Raw genomic sequence first — 20,796 nt, 5'->3', positions numbered from 1 at the left:
TGACAAATTTACTGGGGCAACTCGGTAAAATGTTTGGAGTACTCTAAAGTGTTAAATAAATGCTAGGGATTACACACACCCTGTATATGCTATAGGAATAGTACACCAAGAAGTCAAAAAGAAACTGCTTTTCTGGGATATTTCCCAGTAAATCAGGAAGCTACTGTATATTAAGCGGCACTGATTCTTCCACCCTTTTATTTAGAATAGTCCTGTAATTTCAGTGAGGCTACTCTGGAGGAAGTAAGGGCCAAGCTGTACATGACACTAAATGTGTCACTTGTAACATGAATGTTTTTACAATACTAAACAACTATGGTGTAGGGGTGATCAGGATTGGCACTGTGGTGTGCTGGAAGGAGGTTGAACAGTTTCCTCCTCTGGCACAGTCCCAGTGAGGGTTGCCCCTGCCCACTTACTATTGATCCTGGAAGTGAAGCTTTCATTGATGCTAATGGAAACTTTTTTTACTGGAGCAAATAGTAGTGGATGTTAAACTGCATGTTAAACTTTCACTGGACTGCAGTAGTGGTGGAAATGCTCCCTCCAGCACATCCTCATCAGCCCCCGCCCCTCCACCGTACCTCTTAGTCACTGTTTTTTTTAAAAAAGCAGAAAACTGAAAATGATGTGCTTACTGTCCTATGTAACTTGGTCCTAAGTTGAAGATTGTCATCAAAACATCTAACCTGCTCCATATGCTTTTTTCAGCCATTGCTTAGAAGCGCAGGAAGGTAGCCTCTGCATGTCAGTCATCACCCTCCACAAGGCACCTAGACATTTTTCAGTAATACACAAGCAGTGGCACTCTTGACTGGAAGCTAAATCAGCTTCCATCCATGGTGGCCATCTGCCATCTTAACTCACCCGCAATGCAATGCCTCTGCCTATAGATCAGTGAAATCTTTTGGTGTCCCATGTGGATTACAGATCTGTGAAATTATAATGCCATAGACCTATGTGCCAGGGCGTTGCATTTTGCATGACTTAAAATGATGGACAGTCACCATGGATGGGAGCCACGTTTGGCTCCTTTTCAAAGGCAGCACTACTACTCACTGCTGAAAAGCATCTGGGAGAGGGCCTTGAATGGTGATGCAAATGGCTTGGACCAGTCAGGGGCCACTGGGACCCGTTCTGGCCAATTGCTGGTGCCAGGCATGCAGTGACTGGAATCGGCTTCTCACTGCATACCTGGTTTTCAGGTGCTCAAAAGGTTAGATTACCTGTAAATTGCAAGATTTGGAATAAGCGAATACTGAAAAGTGCAGGCGATTGGTATTGGCAGCCCCGTGTCTAACCAAGTCTAAAATTAAGAGACTGCAGTGTTCACTATGAAACAAACTTGAACCCTCACACTGATGATGGGCTGCTTCAGATGTAATGTTTAGACATAGTTTGGTGTTACTTGGACAAACCTAGGTGAGTTTCAAGTCTGTGTGGTCCCCTCCCCCCTCTGGCACAACTGTGAAGAGGAGTTGGGAAGCTTTCATTTCCATTTGAGATGAACCGCAGGCTGGCTTGCCATGTCACCTAAACCTGAAAAACTGGTTAATATTAACTATGGTTTGCTGGAACAAGCCAAATTCAAACCATCCATTTCAGATACTGTGGTATGAACTTCTTGCATTTACAGGGAGTTGGGCTAGGTTACCTTTGATGCCTCTTTCAATTAAGGTTGAAATTAACATCAGTTTAGGGTTCAGATGTAATGCTAACTGGTTAACGTATGATGGAAGTAAAAAACTGCTGTCCTTGTAGCATACAACAGCTTATCATAGCTGCCAAGTTTTCCCTTTTCTCACGAGGAAGCCTATTCAGCATAAGGGAATTTCCCTTAAAAAAAGGGATAACTTGGCAGCTATGCAGCTTATCCTCACGGTTTTGTGTTAAATATGTAAATTCTCCCAGTAGGATGTACAGATCACTTAAAGCAAGGATGGGTGAGGGACCTCTGGCCCTCCAATTGGAGTCCACCTTCCTTCAGCATGACCAAATGGTCTGGGATGATGGGAGTTGGAGCATCTGGCAAGCCACCAGTTACCCATGTCTGTCTGACTTAGATGAGGCAAGGGGGGCCTGCAGAATCTGTTAAGTCCATCCTGTGCAATATGCTTCAGAATGGTGGGTTTCTTCTTCTTTTGAGTGCTAAGGTAGCTTGGGAGGGGGGAGAAATGAATGCTCCTTTTTAATGATACTTTTGGGGGTCTAATTTTGTGTTGTACATTATTGAACCAGTGATTATCAAAAGCTTGAGGCACAGACATGCCAAGTATACTGGTATACTTGGTTAGTATACTGCCAAGTGTTTATATACCTTTTAAAATGGTTTAGCTCAATATTGCAGGCATGTTTATCTTCCCATTTTTACCATGGAAACTGAAGGCACTTCCTGAAAATTCCACCAATCAGTATCTAGAAGGGAGAAAAATCCCTTGTTTGCTATAGCCTCTTACTGCTTTGATATTTTAAAACGTATTGGGGCTTAATTTTCCGGCTTAGCTGGAAATGTAGAACAATCAACACACTTGCAAAAATACCTATGCAGCCTATTGATTAGGTGATAAGATGATGACATTAATAAAGGTGGTGGATTCTCCTTCATTGGAGGTTTTTAAGCAGAGGTTGCATGTTCATCTGTCATGGAGGTTTTAGTTGAGATACTTGCATTGTAGGGGGTTGGACTATGTAACCCTTGAAGTCCAGTTCTACGATAAAGCAGAATTTGTGTGCAATCTGCTTGTAACTTGTTTTATAAAATTGTGGCTGAACTGTACAGAATAGTTGTTACCATTTCTGTACAACATAAGAGGCTTTGTTGCCTTTTAACAGTTGTATGATGGGTAGAAATTCAACAGAGGAACAATGCTTCTTTCCCTAGTTTGGAGATCAAGTGGTGGGGGAGAGCTGACTTGTTTAATCTCCATCCGTAGCTGCTTAAATACAGAGAAGCTGCAGGGGTGGGAGGGGAGAGGTGGTAAGCCTAGGAAAGAATGAAGTTAAAATGTGAAAAGGGACTTTGTACACTATTGGAAGGCAAGCATGTAAATAAACAATGCTTCTAGCAGCATATCACTGGTGTTTATTTTAAGGAATTTATATACTGTTTTTCATCCCAACTTCACAAAACATTTTTACATAAAAGCATGAAAGCAAAAAGCATCAACTAAAACTATACACTAGAACAGCAAAACGATGCTATATGGAGAACTTTTTTTGAAAGCTACCTAGATATTGCCTCCCTTCAGGGCAGTGTGGTTCCTGAGTAGCCTAGCAGTGGCAATTTGAGGAGAGGGAGCCCACCTTGCTTGGAACATTGGGAGGGTAGATGGCTTCATTGTTTAAGTAAACAGTTTTAACAGAAATGGGTGCTACTCTGGACTTTTTATTTATTTAGATTTTATTTCTTGATATATACCGGTATATATTTTGAGGAACCAGGGAATGTGACTGCAAGTGATGAAAATTTCAAAACATACCTGCTTAACCTCTCCTCCTAAATGGCAACCCAGCCCAAAAGTCTGAACATTTTTGTGGCAGATGGACAGGAGGATTTAATAGCCTCCTGAGGGAAAAGAATTCCAGAGTCCTGGAGCAGCTACCCAGTGATGCCCCCTGGTATTCCTGGTGACTTGGCTGATATTTGATCACTACACAGATGTGTTCAGCTTATATATCAGTGGTATTGTAGCACAATCCTGCACATGTTGCACAGACCTAAGGAGCCAATGGAATGTATACCTCTGTTAGTATAAATGGGATTGCTGCTTGAATCTTGTCCTGAGCAAAAGAGTTTATAGTTCTTGCATTCCTTTTTGCAAGCAATAGATTTATGCTGCTGCTGCTATTGTGCTGATGCATTAGCACAGTCCTGCATTGGTAAGTGAAGACTACCAAGGGAGATTAAGTTCTTCTTTGGTGCTGCTTCTGCCTCCTTCACATGTACTTAGAATAGAGTAGGAGGTGAGAATATGCCCAGTCTCCTATGCATATCAAAAGGCTATGATCCCAACTGCCTGTGGTGATTGTGCTTGGAGTTGTTACATCTACCTTGCTTCTGGAACTTCTATAAGGTCTATCCATCTGGAACCTTATATCATGCTGCAAGTAATACATTTGTCTCCCCGCCACCTTACTTTCCTTTTTACTTCTTGCTGTGGGCATGAATGAATTGCTAGCTGAACCATTTGTATGTGTTTGTAAAGGTGTGGCAGAGTCACTTGTCAGTTTCTTAGCAATATGTGATCTGTAGCTAAGATGTGCAAATTGGCCATGACTTGGTGGCTTCAGGTAGCCAAATTTTGTTTTATAAAGTGGGAAAGTAGGTGGCCTTGAAAGTGTAGTGTGACAGACCTCCATTTCAAATGGAGGTAGTGCACATTTTGGTTATTGTTCTGAGATTTTTCCTGTCTGCAGCTAGATACCTTTTTGTAAGTAGTGCTGCTTTGACAATAAGGGTTGCTCCTGATTGTTGTTTGCCATGTATGCATGACAGATCATGCAGAATGAAACATTCAGAATTCACTAGGCAAGCTAGCAGCACACCTGCTACGGCAAGAAATCTGGGTTCTGAAGCTTAATCCTATGGCCTTTTATGATGACCGTATGCATAGCAGAGATTTCACTTTGTATATGGCTTCTTCTCTTCACTACTAGCTTGTGAAGGTTTTTCTTTTTGTAGCTTCAGGCAATGTTTACATCTCAGTTTACAGTGATGAAGGGGAGGGGAAATTTCTGTGTTGTGCAGTTTATGTAACCACTTCCCTTTCTTCGTATTCCAGGTGAAAGTTGATTTTAAGTTTGACTTGTTTTCAGTAGAAGTCAATTTGTTTATATGTCAATTTTAAAAAGTATAATATTTGTGGAAAGGAGACAAAACTGCATGTTAAACAGTCTGTTTGAACAGTAAACTCAGATATAGGCCATTGCAGTACAAAATATGTACATAGTGGTTGCAAATGTGCAAAGCATTTTTATGGATCTTATTCACTGTTTTTATGGTATCTGTTACATTGCCCTGAAATAAAAAAAGATGAAGGGTGGAATAAAAAATGTGTTAAAACAGATAGCAAAATGCCCTCTAAGGCCCTTTTAGCATTATTTATTTATTTATTTTGAGATTATTGCAAACTCACCAGAAGAGAATGCTTGGTTTGGACAGAATATGCAATTTTCAGAGATCTTCAGAAAGCTGTGAGATATTGTTGTTTATCCTAAATTATACCCCCATATATAGCATTTCCTTTGTGTTTGATAAAGGGAAAAAATCTTGTTCTTTAATTATTTTAGAAATTCATGAAATGGACACCATTCCAAACAATCTCTTCTTCCTAGAGGTTGACTTAAAACTAAGTCGACTAAAGATTATTTCGAGCACAGCTTAGTACAGATTGAGAGCTGCTGTTCTGTGAACAGAAGGGCTCATTTCATTTCTGAAATTCATTCTATTCCAGCAGGCTCCCCAAAGGATGAAGTGGTGATGGCAGGTGGTTTTCAACTATATCTACTTGCCCTCAGTGGTCTCCCAGACTGCTCTGGATTGTAGCCCATACGGCTACAATTTTTTTTGGGGGGGGGGGTTGCAAGAGGAAGGAGAAATTGTTGAGAGTCATCTCTCCTGTTCTGCCTGTAGAAGAGTCCAATTAGTGGAGTTCTGCTCTTGGCAACTCTGGATTCAACCCATTATATAGTTGGAAGTTCTCTGGAACCATAGCAGCTAAGGCCTTGATTGTGTAGATCAGACACCCCCAAACTCGGCCCTCCAGATGTTTTGGGACTACAACTCCCATCATCCCTAGCTAACGACCAGTAGTCAGGGATTATGGGAATTGTAGTAACAAAACATCTGGAGGGCCGAGTTTGGGGGTGCCTGGTGTAGATACTGCATTTTAGGGTAAAAGTTTGGTGTCATAACTGAGTGGATTCTGAGATTAATACCTTTTAGGGAGGCAGAAGTATGAGTGACTCATGCATCCTCTTTTTGGAGTTCTGGTGTAACATTTGAAGAAGGAAGGTGCACATCTGGTGCCGACATCTCACCGGGGGAAGAGATGTTTGTTTGTTTGTTTGTTTGTTATTTCTTTTCTTTTCGGGTTAACATACTTCAGGATCCAAATATCTGAATTACATTTGGGTAGTATCTTCAGAAATGTGATTTATTTAGATTAGAATCCATGAGAAGGTAACTCAAACCCAACATACAACTTTCACTATGATACTGCTCTTGTTGTATCTTAAATTCTATTTTACTTTTCCTTGATGCGATGAGCCTTTTGTTTAGACTGTACCACCACATCAGATTGCCAGTGTGCATGCTTCTTCATACCGGAAATTTGCAGTATATGGAATATGGAAATCATGGGGAAGGTTATAGGCTTGGTTTCATTGTTCTCAGTGCCTGTTTTTTTTTTTCTGGAGCAATTTCTTCTTTGTGTGGAGGCATAGTTATGTGAGCTATTCTCTACCTTCAACCTTAAGTCAAACAGGCTAGACACAGCTGTATCACTTTAGTGAAAAGCAAGGTCTAAATGACTGCAGCAGTATGGACAGCCCTTTAGGCTGTCCAAACAAACAAACAAACAAATAAAATTTTATATCCTGCTTTTGTCCTGGATTGGGATTCAGGGTGGCTTACAAATAAAAATACAAAACACAGATAAAATAGAAAAGTGATAAACAGAAAATACAATCATTTAAAAGTATTTAATCACTAATAAAATTCAAACAATATACATTAAAAATAAAATAAAAATAATGACAACAATATGAACATCACAGCACCAGACCTTTCTTTAAAAACAGTCATTTTCTAAAGGTCTGTTGGAATAAAAAGGTCTTCATGTGCCGGTGGAAAGAAAACAAGGAGGAAACCAGTCTTATCATCTCTAGGAAGGGATTTCCAAAGTGGGGGAAGAGCCACCAAGAAGGCTCTTCAAAAAAAAAAAAAATTAATGATGGGCATTCATATTGTTTAAGCAGGCTGTTTGATTTCTTTTTGTCTGCATCATGTACATGCAGATGTTTATATATATATATATATATATTTCTATTGGGTGTTTATTTTTATATAAAAAGTAATTTAAATAAATAGTGGGTGAATCGACAGTATCGTAATTTGCTTGCATTCTGTTACTCCTTTGAAATCTTGGATGGTAGTCAACTAATTTTACTCTAGAGTAGGCCCATTGAAATGAATGAGCATTACTAAATTAGGCTCATTAATTTAGTTGAATACCACCACTATTTTCTTCAAATTTAAACGTAGCGTGATATTGTCCAAAGGTGCTTTAGTCTTTCCCCCCCCTTTACAGTATATTTTAAAACTTTTCTTAAAGGTAAAGGCCTTTACGAGGCTACGGAAGTGCTCCTGTTCCTGCTGTGTGCTTTCAAGATGGGGCTGGAAATAACCCTTGCCATGGGGGCAGCAATTGGATTCGCAGCCAACATTAGTCATGCTCTGAGTAGACCCTTTGAAATTAATAGTCATTACTAACCTCGATGCACTATTTTCAGTGGGTCTACACACTGAGGATGACTAACTTTGAAAAAAACACCCATAATTAATATCTTTTGTACTGGAAACAACACTGCATGAGCATTGTAGCTTTTACCATTAAGTTTATTTTAAAGGTTAAAGCAGGCATCCCCAAACTGTGGCCCTCCAGATGTTTCGGCCTACAACTCCCATGATCCCTAGCTAACAGGACCAGTGGTCGGGGAAGATGGGAATTGTAGTCCAAAACATCTGGAGGGCCGAAGTTTGGGGGTGCCTGGGTTAAAGCTTCCTTGGGCTACCTTGCATTATTGTAAGCTTACTAGGACACCCACCCCATTCATCCCACACATGCAGACGCAGAAAATAATATAACTCATCTTGGCTGAAATTACTTTAATATTTTGTATGTTGGATCAAAGTCGGGTCTTGCTATATAGGAGGTTTGAACATAGTAGGTTTGACATATGAACTGACTAATTTCGAGTTTCGGCAGCATCTCTAATAAATGTGTATTTTTCACTGTTCGAATAAAGGAACTTCAGCTGATTTTAATGGAATGCAGCTTGCATCAAATAGAGTTGTTGCAGTGTTTTCCTTTTCCACTCCTGGGATGCTGCTGCTACACTTCCTGGAGTTCACTAGAGGTCCTTCTGACTCCAGTCCAACATGTGCTGGCAGCTGGAAACAGCCAACGTTTTGCTTGCTCCGCAGGCAGCTAAATGACCTCTCAGCCAACTCTCCTGCTATTTCTTGCTCATTCTGTGCTAGTCTGTGGAGAAAATCAGGGAGGAGATGGCGTGAGGCGGAAAGTGGGTTACTCCCCGCAAGTGGTTTGCTCAGCTTGCCTTAATATTCATCCATATTTAGCCTACAAAAAAAAAATGCAGCTAGTTTTTCCTACCTATTTTAAGACTTCCATATTCTAAAGAAAATGGAATGGTTTCTTAGTTGTGAATTTGGGATGGGATTGATATGCTTAGTAATGATGTGTTATTTGAAATATATGTCTCTGTATAACTCTGGAAACAACTAATAATAGGTTGTGTCTGGGACTTGGTCTGTAATCGAATGTAGTGAAACTAGAAATCTTGCTAAAGTTCTGGGTGCATACAGTAGGCTACAGCTTAGAATAATGAAGCAAACAACTCTTAGTTGAACTAGCTTAGTTGCTAGTGATATCTTAACATTCCAAGTTCTTCCCGTGATGTGAGAATTTGCTTGTTTTGTGGGAGAATCATATGAGGTCCCTTACCTCAATCTATTAAAAAAAAGATGTGGGCATTTATGAAGGCTTGAATAGATTTTAACAAATCAGTGACGACTGGCATTTAAACAAGTTTTCAATTTGACACATAGACGAAGAAAAGAACCCTAAAGAAATGGGAGAAGAGAAAATAGTTTCCCCCCAAAAAAACAATATTGCTGAAGTGGTGGTGATTTTGAGCCGCCTTATACTATCATTATTGTGCTTTAAGGTTGGTTTCAAGAAGTGTTTGCAGAGAAAAAGTACTTTAGAACTTAACAAGAAGTGTGAGCTGTTAGTTCCCGCAGCTGTTCGTGGCTGCTTCCAAAAGCCTCAGGATGTTGTTAAAAGTGTGACTCTAGAGCTGGACACCATTTATGAAGAGAAGTAAGTAATTTAAGGTAGCTGCCTATATGCTGCAAAGTCTTTTTTGACATTTTTTTTAAAAGTGTGGGCATGGCTAACTTGGATTCATTATGTATCTGCAAAGATTGAGGAAAACTTTCTGAACTTTTTGTGAAGAAATGTATATTCACATCTTTGATACATCTGTGCTGGAATAGGGCAGTAAACATCTGTTTGTTGATTTAAAAATACATATTTGACAGAATTCTGTTTACATTGTATAGTACAGCTTTATATGGTATATGATGTTTTTTTTTGGTATAGACTAGTTTCATATTGATACTGTGCTGTCAACCTCAACTGTACAGAAACTATGAGTCAGGCATGGTACAAAGATTTGTATATTTAGTTTCTGTGTTGCTAAAGGCACTCTAGTCTTTTACGGATGTTCTCAGCAATTTCATGATTTAAACACTTTTTGATTAAGTGAAAGTTGAGATTCTCTGTTTCCAAACGGGGACTTTAAATCAAATATTGCAGCTATTGTGATGCAAGATTGCAATATTATACAAACACTAAGAATATGAGGAATATTTAGTTTTCCTATTTTGCCAGTAGCTACTTGAGATAAATCTAGAACACTGATGGAAATAATTCTGTTGGTAAAGGAAGTAAGGAATTCATTCTAGAAGCATAAAGAGCTCAGCTGCATTACTTAAGATTTATGGCTTATGGCATGTTTTATGTGCTGTCTTTAATGTGACTACATGAATTGTCATATTCACATGACAACATCAAAGTCTTCCTGAAGTCTTTTATTTCTCTTCCAAGAAGCCAACACGCCACTGACTAGTTTACTTTTTTCTGTGTTTTAATGTGAATGCCAACTGTGTATATATTTTAACACACACCCACACACCCGGCCAAAGAAACACACACCTTTGAGTCTACACTCTGAGCTACATAGAACTTCTCTTCTTTAATACAAAGAGCACAAATGAGCTGTCTACCACTTCCCTATTGGAGACACTCATGTTATGTCAGTAGTGCCTGATGGGTGTAGAACATCTGCACTTCCTTTTAGATGCTCAATTTTATTCAGGAATGAACCCATATTAGGGGCGCAAGGTCCTGTAAGCCTGTTTAGATGCATACTGCTATCCCTTTTCAGTGTCAGTCTCTACTGTGCACTACTGCCAAATCTATGAACTTGGAAATCCTAAGCTAGCTAGCTATCATCATTGAACATTTGTCCCCTTTGAACCTCTTGCAACCCTGTTATAAACTATTTTGATGTGTGCAGTTGCTGTGTGAGAGTAACATCATTGCATCACCAGTGTAATGGCTCTGATGATGCCCTGTCTTGTGCATTTGTGCTGGCACAGTTTCAGAATTTGAACAGTTACACCTGAGTCGTTTTACTGCCAAGCAATGAGTGCTTGTAAAACGCTGTCGTATGAGTATCTTTGCCAGCAGAAGAACATTATGTGGTAACAAGGGAGAAAGCCTCCTCTGTGGTGGCACCCTGAATACCCTCCCCATAGATTACAACTGGTGCTTGACAATATAATCCTTCCAGCACTGGGTGAAAACCTTTTATTATTATTTACTCAGACATTTTAAATGTTGGTTATGCTATTATCGGTAATTAGCTCTATGTTTTTTTAACTGCTTCATGCATTTTGCACAATGCCCTGGTATCTGTAAGGATGAAGGTTTAAAAGTATTGAAATAAGTGTGGTTGGTGTTTGAGAAAAATCAAATAGTTATTTCAAGTCTAACTGGTATTATGATTTGTTATTACTGTGTGTGTGTGTGTGCGTGCGTGCGTATGCCTATACAGTAGTAGTAGTAGTAGTAGTAGTAGTATTCATTTATATCACACCTTTTTAGACAGGAACACAAGGTGGCTTACAGAAAAAATTGATATAGTTGAGTACAATGCAAATGAAATGTTCATAATTCATATACAGTAGTACCTTGGGTTACAAACACTTCAGCTTACAGACTCCACTAATCTAGAAATAGTACCTCAGGTTAAGAACTTTGCTTCAGGATGAGAACAGAAATTATGCTCTGGTGGGGCGGCGGCAGCAGGAGGCCCCATTAGCTAAAGTGGTGCTTCAAGTTAAGAACAGTTTCAGGTTAAGAACGGACCTCCGGAATGAATTAAGTTCTTAACCACTGTTCTTGTGAACAAAAAGATACATAGAGATTTGCAATTGGTGGCGTGGTGGTGGTGGTAGTGAGGGACCACAAATGGGAAGGTGATACAAGATATAAAACCCTTTAGAAATTAACTTAAATTTGATGGCCAATGCTGGACTGGGTAGATTTTCCTGAGCCAATCCCATTGAAATTAATGGGTGATATTCAGTGTTAGTCACTACTCAAAGTATGCCTGTTAAACTAAATGTACTTGCACATCTTAAGCCCATTGATTTCAAAGGGTCTGCTCTGAATAAGACTTGGTTTTCATCCACTGAGAGCTGTGATTGGGTACCTGGGAAGCTCGTGTGTTTGACTGTTTAAGTCTCTCCAGTGGAGATTGTCTAAAGCAGAACTGAGGCTCTCAAGATCTTGCATGGTGTGTCTTAAGAGACAAGTGATGCAGAGTATGCATGTTGGGCGTCCTTGCTCTGCAGCAGAGACTGTATATATTACATATAAAACTTTTGTGTAGTAATACTGAGGGAACATAACCTGCATTGTTTGAATATGGTTTCAGCCATGTGTGTTTCAAGTGGATCATATTAAACATGAATGTTTTGCATTAGCTAAATGACTTGATGCTCCTGATCGTAGATCTTGCAGTACCACAGAAAGTTCTTTATGAAACCCTCAGATTGATTTCACTATTAACCACATGAAACATTATATTAATTTCTTTACTTCCAGAACCTGTCATTTGAAGTCAATATAGCTTTTTGATATGCATGCAGTCCCTTATGTCCCATGACACACTTAGATTTATTAGGCCAATTGGTTGGACAGTTCTGCTTTTGTGTGCTTATGTGAAACTTAACATCTTGTCAAGTTATGTAGAAAGTCTAAGCAGGTGGCTTTTCAGGAGAAAAGAACATCTTTCTTCCTGGAGGACCTTGGTATGTCAAGACTTCTGTGTAATATGCAAAATGGGACTTGCCAGTTGTGAGTGTTTGATTTAGAAGTAATTTTCTGCCTTTCTTTCTGATAGAGAACTTAGCTAAGAAGAACAAACTGTTCTTGCCAAAGTCTTAAAAGCATTGTTATTTTTCTAATAATTCTTGACAGTTGGGTAGTTTTGCAAAGGAAGTTGTTGGACTCAGTCTCATCAGCCTAGTCAGTATGGGCCAATCATTAGGGCCATGTTGTAGTCCCCAGTGACATTTGAAAGGTCGCAGTCTTCCCATCCCTGGCCTACACTGATGACTTCAAAATCTGCACACAAAGTAAAATGCTAAAAGGTGTGGATCTAAGCATGGCAAATAAAATGCCAAGTGTGCACAATTTCCAACACAGAAATTACTATTGCAAAGGAAACTTGTCTTCTGTGTGAGAAACTACTATGGAAATGTTGCAGCACGTTTTCCAGTGCAAAATGGCAGTGGTGCCTTCATCTGATCAGTATGAATTTACCTACGTACCTCTTGGCTACTCATAAAAAGAGTATGGAGTGTGGTGGGGAGAATTTGTCTGTAATTGTCCATTTGTCAGGCTGCTTGGGGCACCTATCTGTATATTTCCCGCTGGCAGAGTGAGATTATTTTTGGCCAAGTTGCTATAAGATTTGGTTCTGCTTGGTCTTGTGGCAGGAAATGCTAATGGGTAGTTACTGGTAGATGTCCCTTTTCACCACATTTGTGGCTCTGTTTAGTGCCTGTCAGCTTTGCCAGTTGAATTTTCTGCCTCGAGCATCAAAGTGTTTTAGCTGGCACCAGGTGGCAATGTGGAGTGTGTGTAAGTTACATACAACATGGGGTATCAGAATTTGCTTGAGTGACATTTGTAGTTTGAGATTTTCCTGGGGTTTTTCTTTGAACTGCTGTGGAGGGGAATGGATCTGGTCCATTTGGAGTAGAATTTGAGCTTTTGTTGTGAAGGGTATGTGTTCTTTTTAATCTTTCCTTGGTGTGAGTGTGACTCTAGTGCTAGATTGTTATTTCTATGGTACCCTGTTTCTCCGAAAATAAGACGTAGCCAATAAAATAAGACGTAGCAGGATTTTTAAGCATTCAAGGAATATAAGCCATACCCTGAAAATAAGACATAGTGATAGGCACATCAGCAATGCCAGCCGCAGCAGGAGGAGGAGGAGGAAAAAATAAGACATCCCCTGAAAATAAGCCATAGTGGGGGTTTTTGAGGAAAAATAAATATAAGACGGTGTCTTATTTTCGGAGAAACACGGTAGTGCTAAGTCTCACATTAAGTTAGTGTGCTGATCTACACTTTTGAAGTGAACTTCTCCCCCAATCCTTTGGAGTAGATTTGGGGAGTCGGGGGCGGGGGAGTTCCATTGCACAAGCCTAAATCCTTTGATTCACCCATGTCTTCTCCATTATAAGCCTTTGAGAACTGCACTGATTTCCAAAGGAACTGTGTGAGTCCCTCTACATTTGCACATTTGGAAAGTTACCTGCTCAGGTATGCTTTGTGATGATCAAATCAGAGTGAAATAGCTTATTTTTGTGGGGTGTGGGAACAAATATTTACTATTATAACATGTCATCTGTGGAAAACTCTCTTAAGATTTGCTAAGGCAATATCAATGTTGGTTGGCTCCCTACACTTGTCTTTTAAAAGGTCTAGAACAGGCATGTCAAACCTGCAGCCCTCCAGATGTTTTGGACTACAATTCCCATCTTCCCCAACCACTGGTCCTGCTAGCTAGGGATCATGGGAGTTGTAGGCCAAAACATCTGGAGGGCCGCAGGTTTGACATGCCTGGTCTAGAAGATTAGGAGCAGAGTAAGCCCAGTATTGCAAGGACTTTACTGAATGAAATTCAGCAGCTAAGCAAGTGAGTAAAATTGGGCCTGATGCAAAGTCTGTTTTGAAAACCGATCGGTTATTTCACTACTATAATGTGAAAACAATACATCTGTAAGCCAAGCAAATGTTAGTCTGGCTCTGAAGTAATTTTTCCATACAGATTGAAGCCAGGCGCATTTGCTTAACGTTTTCACTGCTCTGCTAGCTTTTGATTGTTTTGAGATTGGAAGCTATGAGTATTCCCTTATGATCCCTTTATGGTTTTGATGCCAAGTTTGTGGAATACTTTGTGTAAAAAGTGCTGTCATGCTTGCTTACATTCTCATTCTCATATTGAAGAGGGGAAAGTCAGGCTAGGTTCATAGAACTGAAAAGCACTCAAAAGGTAATCCCACCAGAACCCCTGCAGTGGTAGTACTGTGTTGATTGAAATAATCTTGGATAGATGTTCATATAGTCATCTCAAGTGCTGATATTTATGTGCCGAAAGCTGTTCATTTTGCTTTCCATATTATATGGTATTTCTTGCTGTACATGGTTATTATTAATGTCTGCTGCTTTAAATGAATAATGCTTCCTTGTGTAATATGTGCATTAGAATACACTCTCTATTTGCTTGCCTAAGGATCACTCTTTGTAATGTCACTGCTAAGGGATACTACTTAGAGCCAAATTACATTACATACCCAAGTTTCCTTCATAAAGGAGTGCTGAGGGTAGCAGACAGGATTTGGATGGTGCTCTAATGTGGGGGGAAGAGAGTAACAGAGCAAACGGAAGGTTGGGTTGTGTGTGATTTTTAAGTTGGGAAATTGAACTGACTTGGGGCTTATGGTTAACCCATGCTCCCTGCACCATAACTGCTATCCAAATCTCTCACATAAATGTCTGTGTCCACCCATACATGGGAAGCTGCATTTTGAAGGAAAGAAACCTTGTAGTTTGGCCCTAAGGGTCTACCTATAGTCCAAACAGATCCTAAAGCGGCTTTTTTAAAAAAGCTAACAATTTTTTTCTCCCACCTTATGCACAAGTAAAAAAACAAAAGATACCTTGTTCAGTTGGAAAACTGAAGATTTCCTCATTGTGCGCCATGACACTTCAGTGCAGTTAATCATGGGTTCTGAAGTGCACGTTGCATTCTCCTTGCTGAAAAAGGATTCAAATACTTTCATTTAATATTTGGTTATAGGGAGGCATGTGTTCATATTTTAAATATACAGCTGTAGTCCAACCTGAAAAGTGGCTGTGTGACATAAAGGCCACCTTGGATGTCAAAAACATAATTACATATAAATCCCTCACGTGTGTGTGTCTGATTTAAAGTGCAAAAGGGGCATGTAGACATGGGGTATGGAATTCCTCCCCTCAAGCGCAACTTGTCTCTCTGCATTTTGTCCCCGGATGTCATTTTTCTCTCACTCTGTTTCCAGTGTGGGAAATTGGTCTGGCTGGGAGAAAAATGGCTGGGGGGGGGGGAGAGACTGTGTGAAAGCAAGTGGCAGTCATGTGGAGAGTTCTGTTACTCTCACCCTTGGGCACATAAAATCAGAGAGCCCCCTCACTATCTTCTATATAACTCTGGTAGACCCATGCTGGCATGTATAGACTGGTCCACTATATGCTATGCAGTGAAGCATTTTCTGCGTGTGTCTGGTAATCTTTCTAGTCCTGTATAATGAACACAAGCTGAATGACCCTGTTGTTCCCTCTAAGTGAATTACTCCTTGATACTGAAGGGCCAGTGAAGGTATTGGGCAGTGATTCCATTTTGCTTCATGCTTAATGACAAAAGCATGAGTCAGTTACTACACTTTAATATTTGAGGCGAGTATTGACTGCTCTTGTTCATGTGCAAAAATTGAGCCAGGGGAATGATTATAGCTCCAGTGACCAAGCAGTGCCCACCAAAAATTGCTGTATTTTTTAATTATTAAAGGTTTTATTGGTTTACAAAGAGATGTGCAATGTCTCTCATAACATTTTTACAAATCAGTTTCATTTGTTGAGACATTGGGAAGAAAATGGGGGTGGGGTGGGGTGACAATGTTTCTATTTTACTTAATATATGTGGGGTTTTTTTTGTCAGCGTCACTTGTGTAGGTTCTCTGCTGTGTTCCTTTGGTGGTGAGAGATATTGGACCTAGGATATGGTTGTTCATTTGTGGTTGGCTGTGGTGGTCTTTGTTTCATGTGGAGGTGGGGTGGGTGGGTGTTTTGGATCAGGTTAGCCATATTGATTTGTATGCTGTTGGTGGATTTTTGTCATTGTCTTGTTGGGCTGCATATGTGATAAAGGAAAGCCATACCGGGGTGAAGTCGTCTTCTTCTAGAAATTGCTGTATTTCAACTCCCATCATCCCTCGCTATTGGCCATGATGGTTCGGAGTTGAAGTCTAAGAACATCTTGACCGTGTTGATGTCTTGAAACTCCCCTTGTCATTGTAAATAGGAAAGGCATGCAATGTACTGCAACCACACTTCATGCATTCCCATTTTGAATACTTTTCTCTTGTTAATTAGATCAGTCTTTTCCTTCTGAAGTGCAAGGTTATGCACACATAAGAAATCCTTGCTTTGGTTTGAACTAGGTTGTCCCTTCTACTGCTCTGTTTACATGCTTTTTGGGTGTTTGTGGTACCTGTCCTATGAAGGATAGCATACCATCAATGTGCATGATGTACAAGAAGACCAGTTCCTGAATACAGTACCTTATAAACCTATTTGACACTGAGTTGAACATTGTATCAGAGCCCTCCAAGAGGCAGAAGCAAATCTTGCTCTTGCATTTGAGAGTTGTACAGTACTCCTGTTACCTTTTATGAGGGGCGCAGAAGGGGCCCACCCAGCAGGGTGGAGCCACAACACAGGTGTGTTGCTGTGCTTACCAGGAATGAGAAGAGGCAGGGAGGTCAGTGCATTGTGGGGGGTGCTTTTGGGCAGGGGTTTCTGTGACAGTTTCATGGTACATGATGACATGGGAATACTTGGAACTGCTTGTGGTAGATTCACCTTTTGCTTCATGGTTTCTGTTGGGGGACATAATCCTTGAGTATTTAAATTCTGATCAGATTCTGATTCTCTGATCATTTGTAAATCTATGTGTTACACACTTTCACTGGATGTTTTGAGGGTTTGCTGTTCTATGCAGCTCATGTAAAAGTCTTAGAGAACATCAGTTATTATTTTTCTCTGGGTGGGGAGGTAGCATATGAAGGCCCATTGGCAGTCATGGATTTTGTAAGCAAGGAATTGAAGCTTCTGATGCCATGGTAACTTCAATGTAAAATATAATCCCATGCTTCTTCATGACTAGCTCAGTGAAGTTTTCAGGGTCTCTTTAGAGCTGTCATTCTCATTCTTGTAATTCAGTCAGAAAACTAATGTAGAACCTTTGGATGCATGCATGTGAGAGATTGGGAGAGGGATGGGGGAAAGTATCCTTTGGGAATTTTTTTAAGCATTTATTTTTATGTTGCTTTGATCCAGCTTCCAGGTGGCAGTCACGGTCAATCCCTGAAGATACACGGCCAGAAATCTGGATTGCACGGGAATTGCAGCGCATTGGAGATGAATTTAATGCTTCCCACAGTCCAAGAAGGGTAACTTAATTTTTTAATTTCTTTGCTGCAGCCCTGTATGCCCAAACAGGGGTATTCTTAGTTTTGGCTGGAGAAAGCACACATAACAAAGGTGTTGGTTCCTTACCGGTATTTATAAAGGTGTCAAACTGCACCAGGTGTGCCGATGTTGCAGAAAGCTGCAGCCTGCTTTACCCACTCACCTATTTATAAACTGTTTGGGTTTTTTCTTCTTTTAGCACATCAACTTTATTTATATTAATTCAGGTCAAATATATCCCACATTCAAGGAGCTCGAGGTGAGTTCATGGGCCCCCTTGTGTGTGTTTGCAGCAGAGTGTTGATGGAGGCAAAATCCCTGTTTGGTGGGTGCTGGCAGTGTTTCTGGGGACACTGTGGGTGCGTCATTCTCCTGCAGCCTTGATATTTTCTGTTTGTGGGTTTTCCTGCACTGAGCTGAGCATTCACTGGGTTGTGCAGTCATTATGCTGGGGTAGCAGCACCATCTCTTCTTCTCTCCCCAGGCCCCAGTGTAATGTACGTATAAGATTGCCTTGTCCAGGCCCTATTACTCAACTTAATGTACAGTGGAACCTCGGTTTATGAACACCTCGGTTTATGAATTTTCGGTTTATGAACACCGTGGACCCATCTGGAACGGATTAATTCATTTTCCATTACTTTCAATGGGAAAGTTCACTTCAGTTTATGAACGCTTCAGTTTATGAACAGACTTCCGGAACGAATTACACCCATGCTTCAGTTTATGAACGCTTCAGTTTAAGTACTCCGCGGACCCGTCTGGAACGGATTAATCCACTTTCCATTACTTTCAATGGGAAAGTTCGCTTCAGTTTATGAACGCTTCAGTTTAAGTACTCTGCGGACCGTCTGGAACAGATTAATCCACTTTCCATTACTTTCAATGGAAAAGTTCGCTTCAGTTTATGAACGCTTCAGTTTATGAACAGACTTCCGGAACCAATTGTGTTCATAAACCGAGGTACCACTGTACTTTCATGTTTACGTATTGTGACTAGGGGTAAAAAAAAAATGCACCATAATGTAGAAATTCCTTATCAGTTGCATTCAGAGGGATGTTTACTGAAAGCCAGAACTGTGTGTGCACATACTGGTGTTCTTTCCAGTTTTCATTCAATTCATATCAATTGAAAGAATCTCATAAAGCTGCCTTTTAAGAAGTCCCCTAACTTCAAAAAAGCAAACTATGGTTGGTTTTACTGAAAAGCAGTTGTGGGAGCTTGCAAATTTTATCAGAGCTACTGGGATGGGGTAGGGTGAATAGATTTCTTTGTGGGGCTTTATGTCAGTCAAAATTGCCCTTTGCTGCTTTTCTCCCCTATTAAAGTATGGCAACTGTTTCTGTGTTTCACATAGATACTTTAGTCTGACCCGGAGGGCTTTGTCAGGAGTGTGGCTCACAGCAAAACATAACAAGGGCAGGAAATGTATTGCCATTTTCCTCTGTTGTAATGTTTGGGATATTGTGTACCTTATAAGTGACTCTGCAGGGAAGAGGAAATGAAACTATTCAGTCAGCTCAGTGACAGGTTAACTTCAATAATCAATAGCTTTGATATCAGAAACTCTGTAAGTTCAGTGGTAAAGGCTGTGTGTCTTAGTATAACAGCCTTCCCCATACCTTGTGCCCTCTACTTCTATTACAGGCATAGGCAAACTTGGCGCTCCAGATGTTTTTGGCCTACAACTCCCATGATCCCTAGCTAACAGGACCAGTGGTCAGGGATGGTGGGAATTGTAACCCCAAAACATATGGAGGGCAGAGTTTGCCAATGCCTGTTCTATTAGCTCCAGCCAGAATGGCTGATGAGAGTTGTAGTTCAAAACATCTGGAGGGCACCAGGTGGAAGAAGGCTACAGTAGAAAAACAAAGCAGCTTGCATTGACAAAATGTTTGCAGTAGCGCTGTATTGAATACAACTCTACACTTTAAAATCACAAAGGAATTCAAAGTTGGGGAAGGGTATATATTGACTGTCAGGAGGAATAATAGGTAGAGCTTAAGAACTGATTTATTTCTTTTCTTCCCAATACTTTTGTTCATATGGTGGTTGAACTTTAGTGATCTACTGTGCACTTTTATAATTTTGTGAGTAGTGTGCCAGAGAAAGTCTTCGCTTTAAATAAAGGATGCATGTCTGTTGTTAGCCCTGCTCCAGTAACACTACCAGCAGCTTATTACAGTACTGGAAAATTAAGCAGTTAAAGTGTTTTCCTGGTATGGAGAGGAGATGGTGGGAAAAGCTTGAACTGCCAAGTCTCAATGTGCTTGGCAAGGCCAAGGGGAAAAGTTGGCAACCCTTTGGTAGTTTTTGGTAAAGGTATGCTTGGTTTTTAGTCAAAACTTGGAGGAGACACCACATGTTTGATCCACGTGCACCAATGCCTTGCATCTACCTACCTGTTGGCTGCTACTGCTTTTGGTGAGTGGTAGTGTCTCCAAATGTGAAGGTTCCCTGCTACTGCAATGCAGCTGCCTTAAATGGAAAGTCTGGACTTTGAAGTCATCTTATTTTTACTTGCCATTTTGTATTGTATTGTTTAATTAATGTTTTGTAGTTATTTTAAAATTATGTGGAGTGCCTTATCTGAGTGGATGGAGCAGCCGAGTAATTTCGTTGTTCCTGCAGGGGGGCAATGACAATAAAGATTATCTTATCTTAATGATCACAATTCTGTGGAATTTATTTTATTTAATATGGGGTTGCCATACGTTCAGAATTTCCTGGACATATCTGGAATACTGCAGCTGCAAACAGTGTCTGGGCGGAAATTGGTGAAATGCCCGGACATATGGCAGCCCATGGCAGCAGTGACATTTTTGTCGATTTTCCTGAGGAAAAATGGCAACCCTGTTTAATACATTTATTTACTGTGCTTCATGCGGCTTGGGACCCTCGTACCTACGGGACCGCCTCTCCTGGTATGCCCCGCGGAGGACCTTAAGGTCCACAAACAACAATACTCTGGAGATCCCGAGCCATAAGGTGGCTAGATTGGCCTCTACTAGAGCCAGGGCCTTTTCAGTATTGGCCCCAACTTGGTGGAACGCTCTTTCACAGGAGACCAGGGCCCTGCAGGATTTGTCATCTTTCCGCAGGGCCTGCAAGACAGAG

At 40.5% G+C, this 20,796-nt stretch overlaps 2 protein-coding genes across 17 annotated transcripts in view; one reads left to right on the top strand and one right to left on the bottom strand.

The window, feature by feature from the left end:
- The window catches only part of BCL2L11 (BCL2 like 11), a 36,277-nt gene that overhangs the window by 6,515 nt on the left and 8,966 nt on the right, over positions 1-20,796 (top strand). For 5 of the 7 annotated variants that reach the window (XM_035111096.3, XM_088666799.1, XM_088666796.1 and 2 more), the window contains one exon: positions 17,547-17,659. The exons of the other annotated variants lie outside the window; for them this stretch is intronic. In XM_035111096.3, the coding sequence (XP_034966987.1) occupies positions 17,547-17,659 (113 nt within the window). The remainder of the gene's footprint in view (positions 1-17,546; positions 17,660-20,796) is intronic. 7 annotated transcript variants of the gene reach the window in all.
- LOC132591836 (uncharacterized) overlaps positions 6,684-20,796 on the bottom strand; it is a 264,084-nt gene continuing 249,971 nt past the window's right edge. For 9 of the 10 annotated variants that reach the window (XR_015949171.1, XR_009557250.2, XR_015949172.1 and 6 more), the window contains 2 exons: positions 15,110-15,206; positions 6,684-8,264 (listed from right to left, as the gene is read on the bottom strand). Coding sequence is in view for 3 of the 10 variants with exons in the window: in XM_088666802.1 (XP_088522928.1) it covers positions 8,250-8,264; positions 15,110-15,206 (112 nt within the window). In the remaining 7 variants the exon portion in view is untranslated. Of the gene's footprint in view, positions 8,364-15,109; positions 15,207-20,796 lie in introns of all 10 variants that reach the window. The other variant, XR_015949175.1, reaches the window with a different exon arrangement.

Source organism: Zootoca vivipara, chromosome 3, assembly GCF_965207765.1.
Source record: "Zootoca vivipara chromosome 3, rZooViv2.hap1.1, whole genome shotgun sequence".
Taxonomy (NCBI): Eukaryota; Metazoa; Chordata; class Lepidosauria; order Squamata; family Lacertidae; genus Zootoca; species Zootoca vivipara.
The sequence above is the reverse complement of the archived record's forward strand: the minus strand, read 5'-3'. Positions and strand labels throughout refer to the sequence as shown.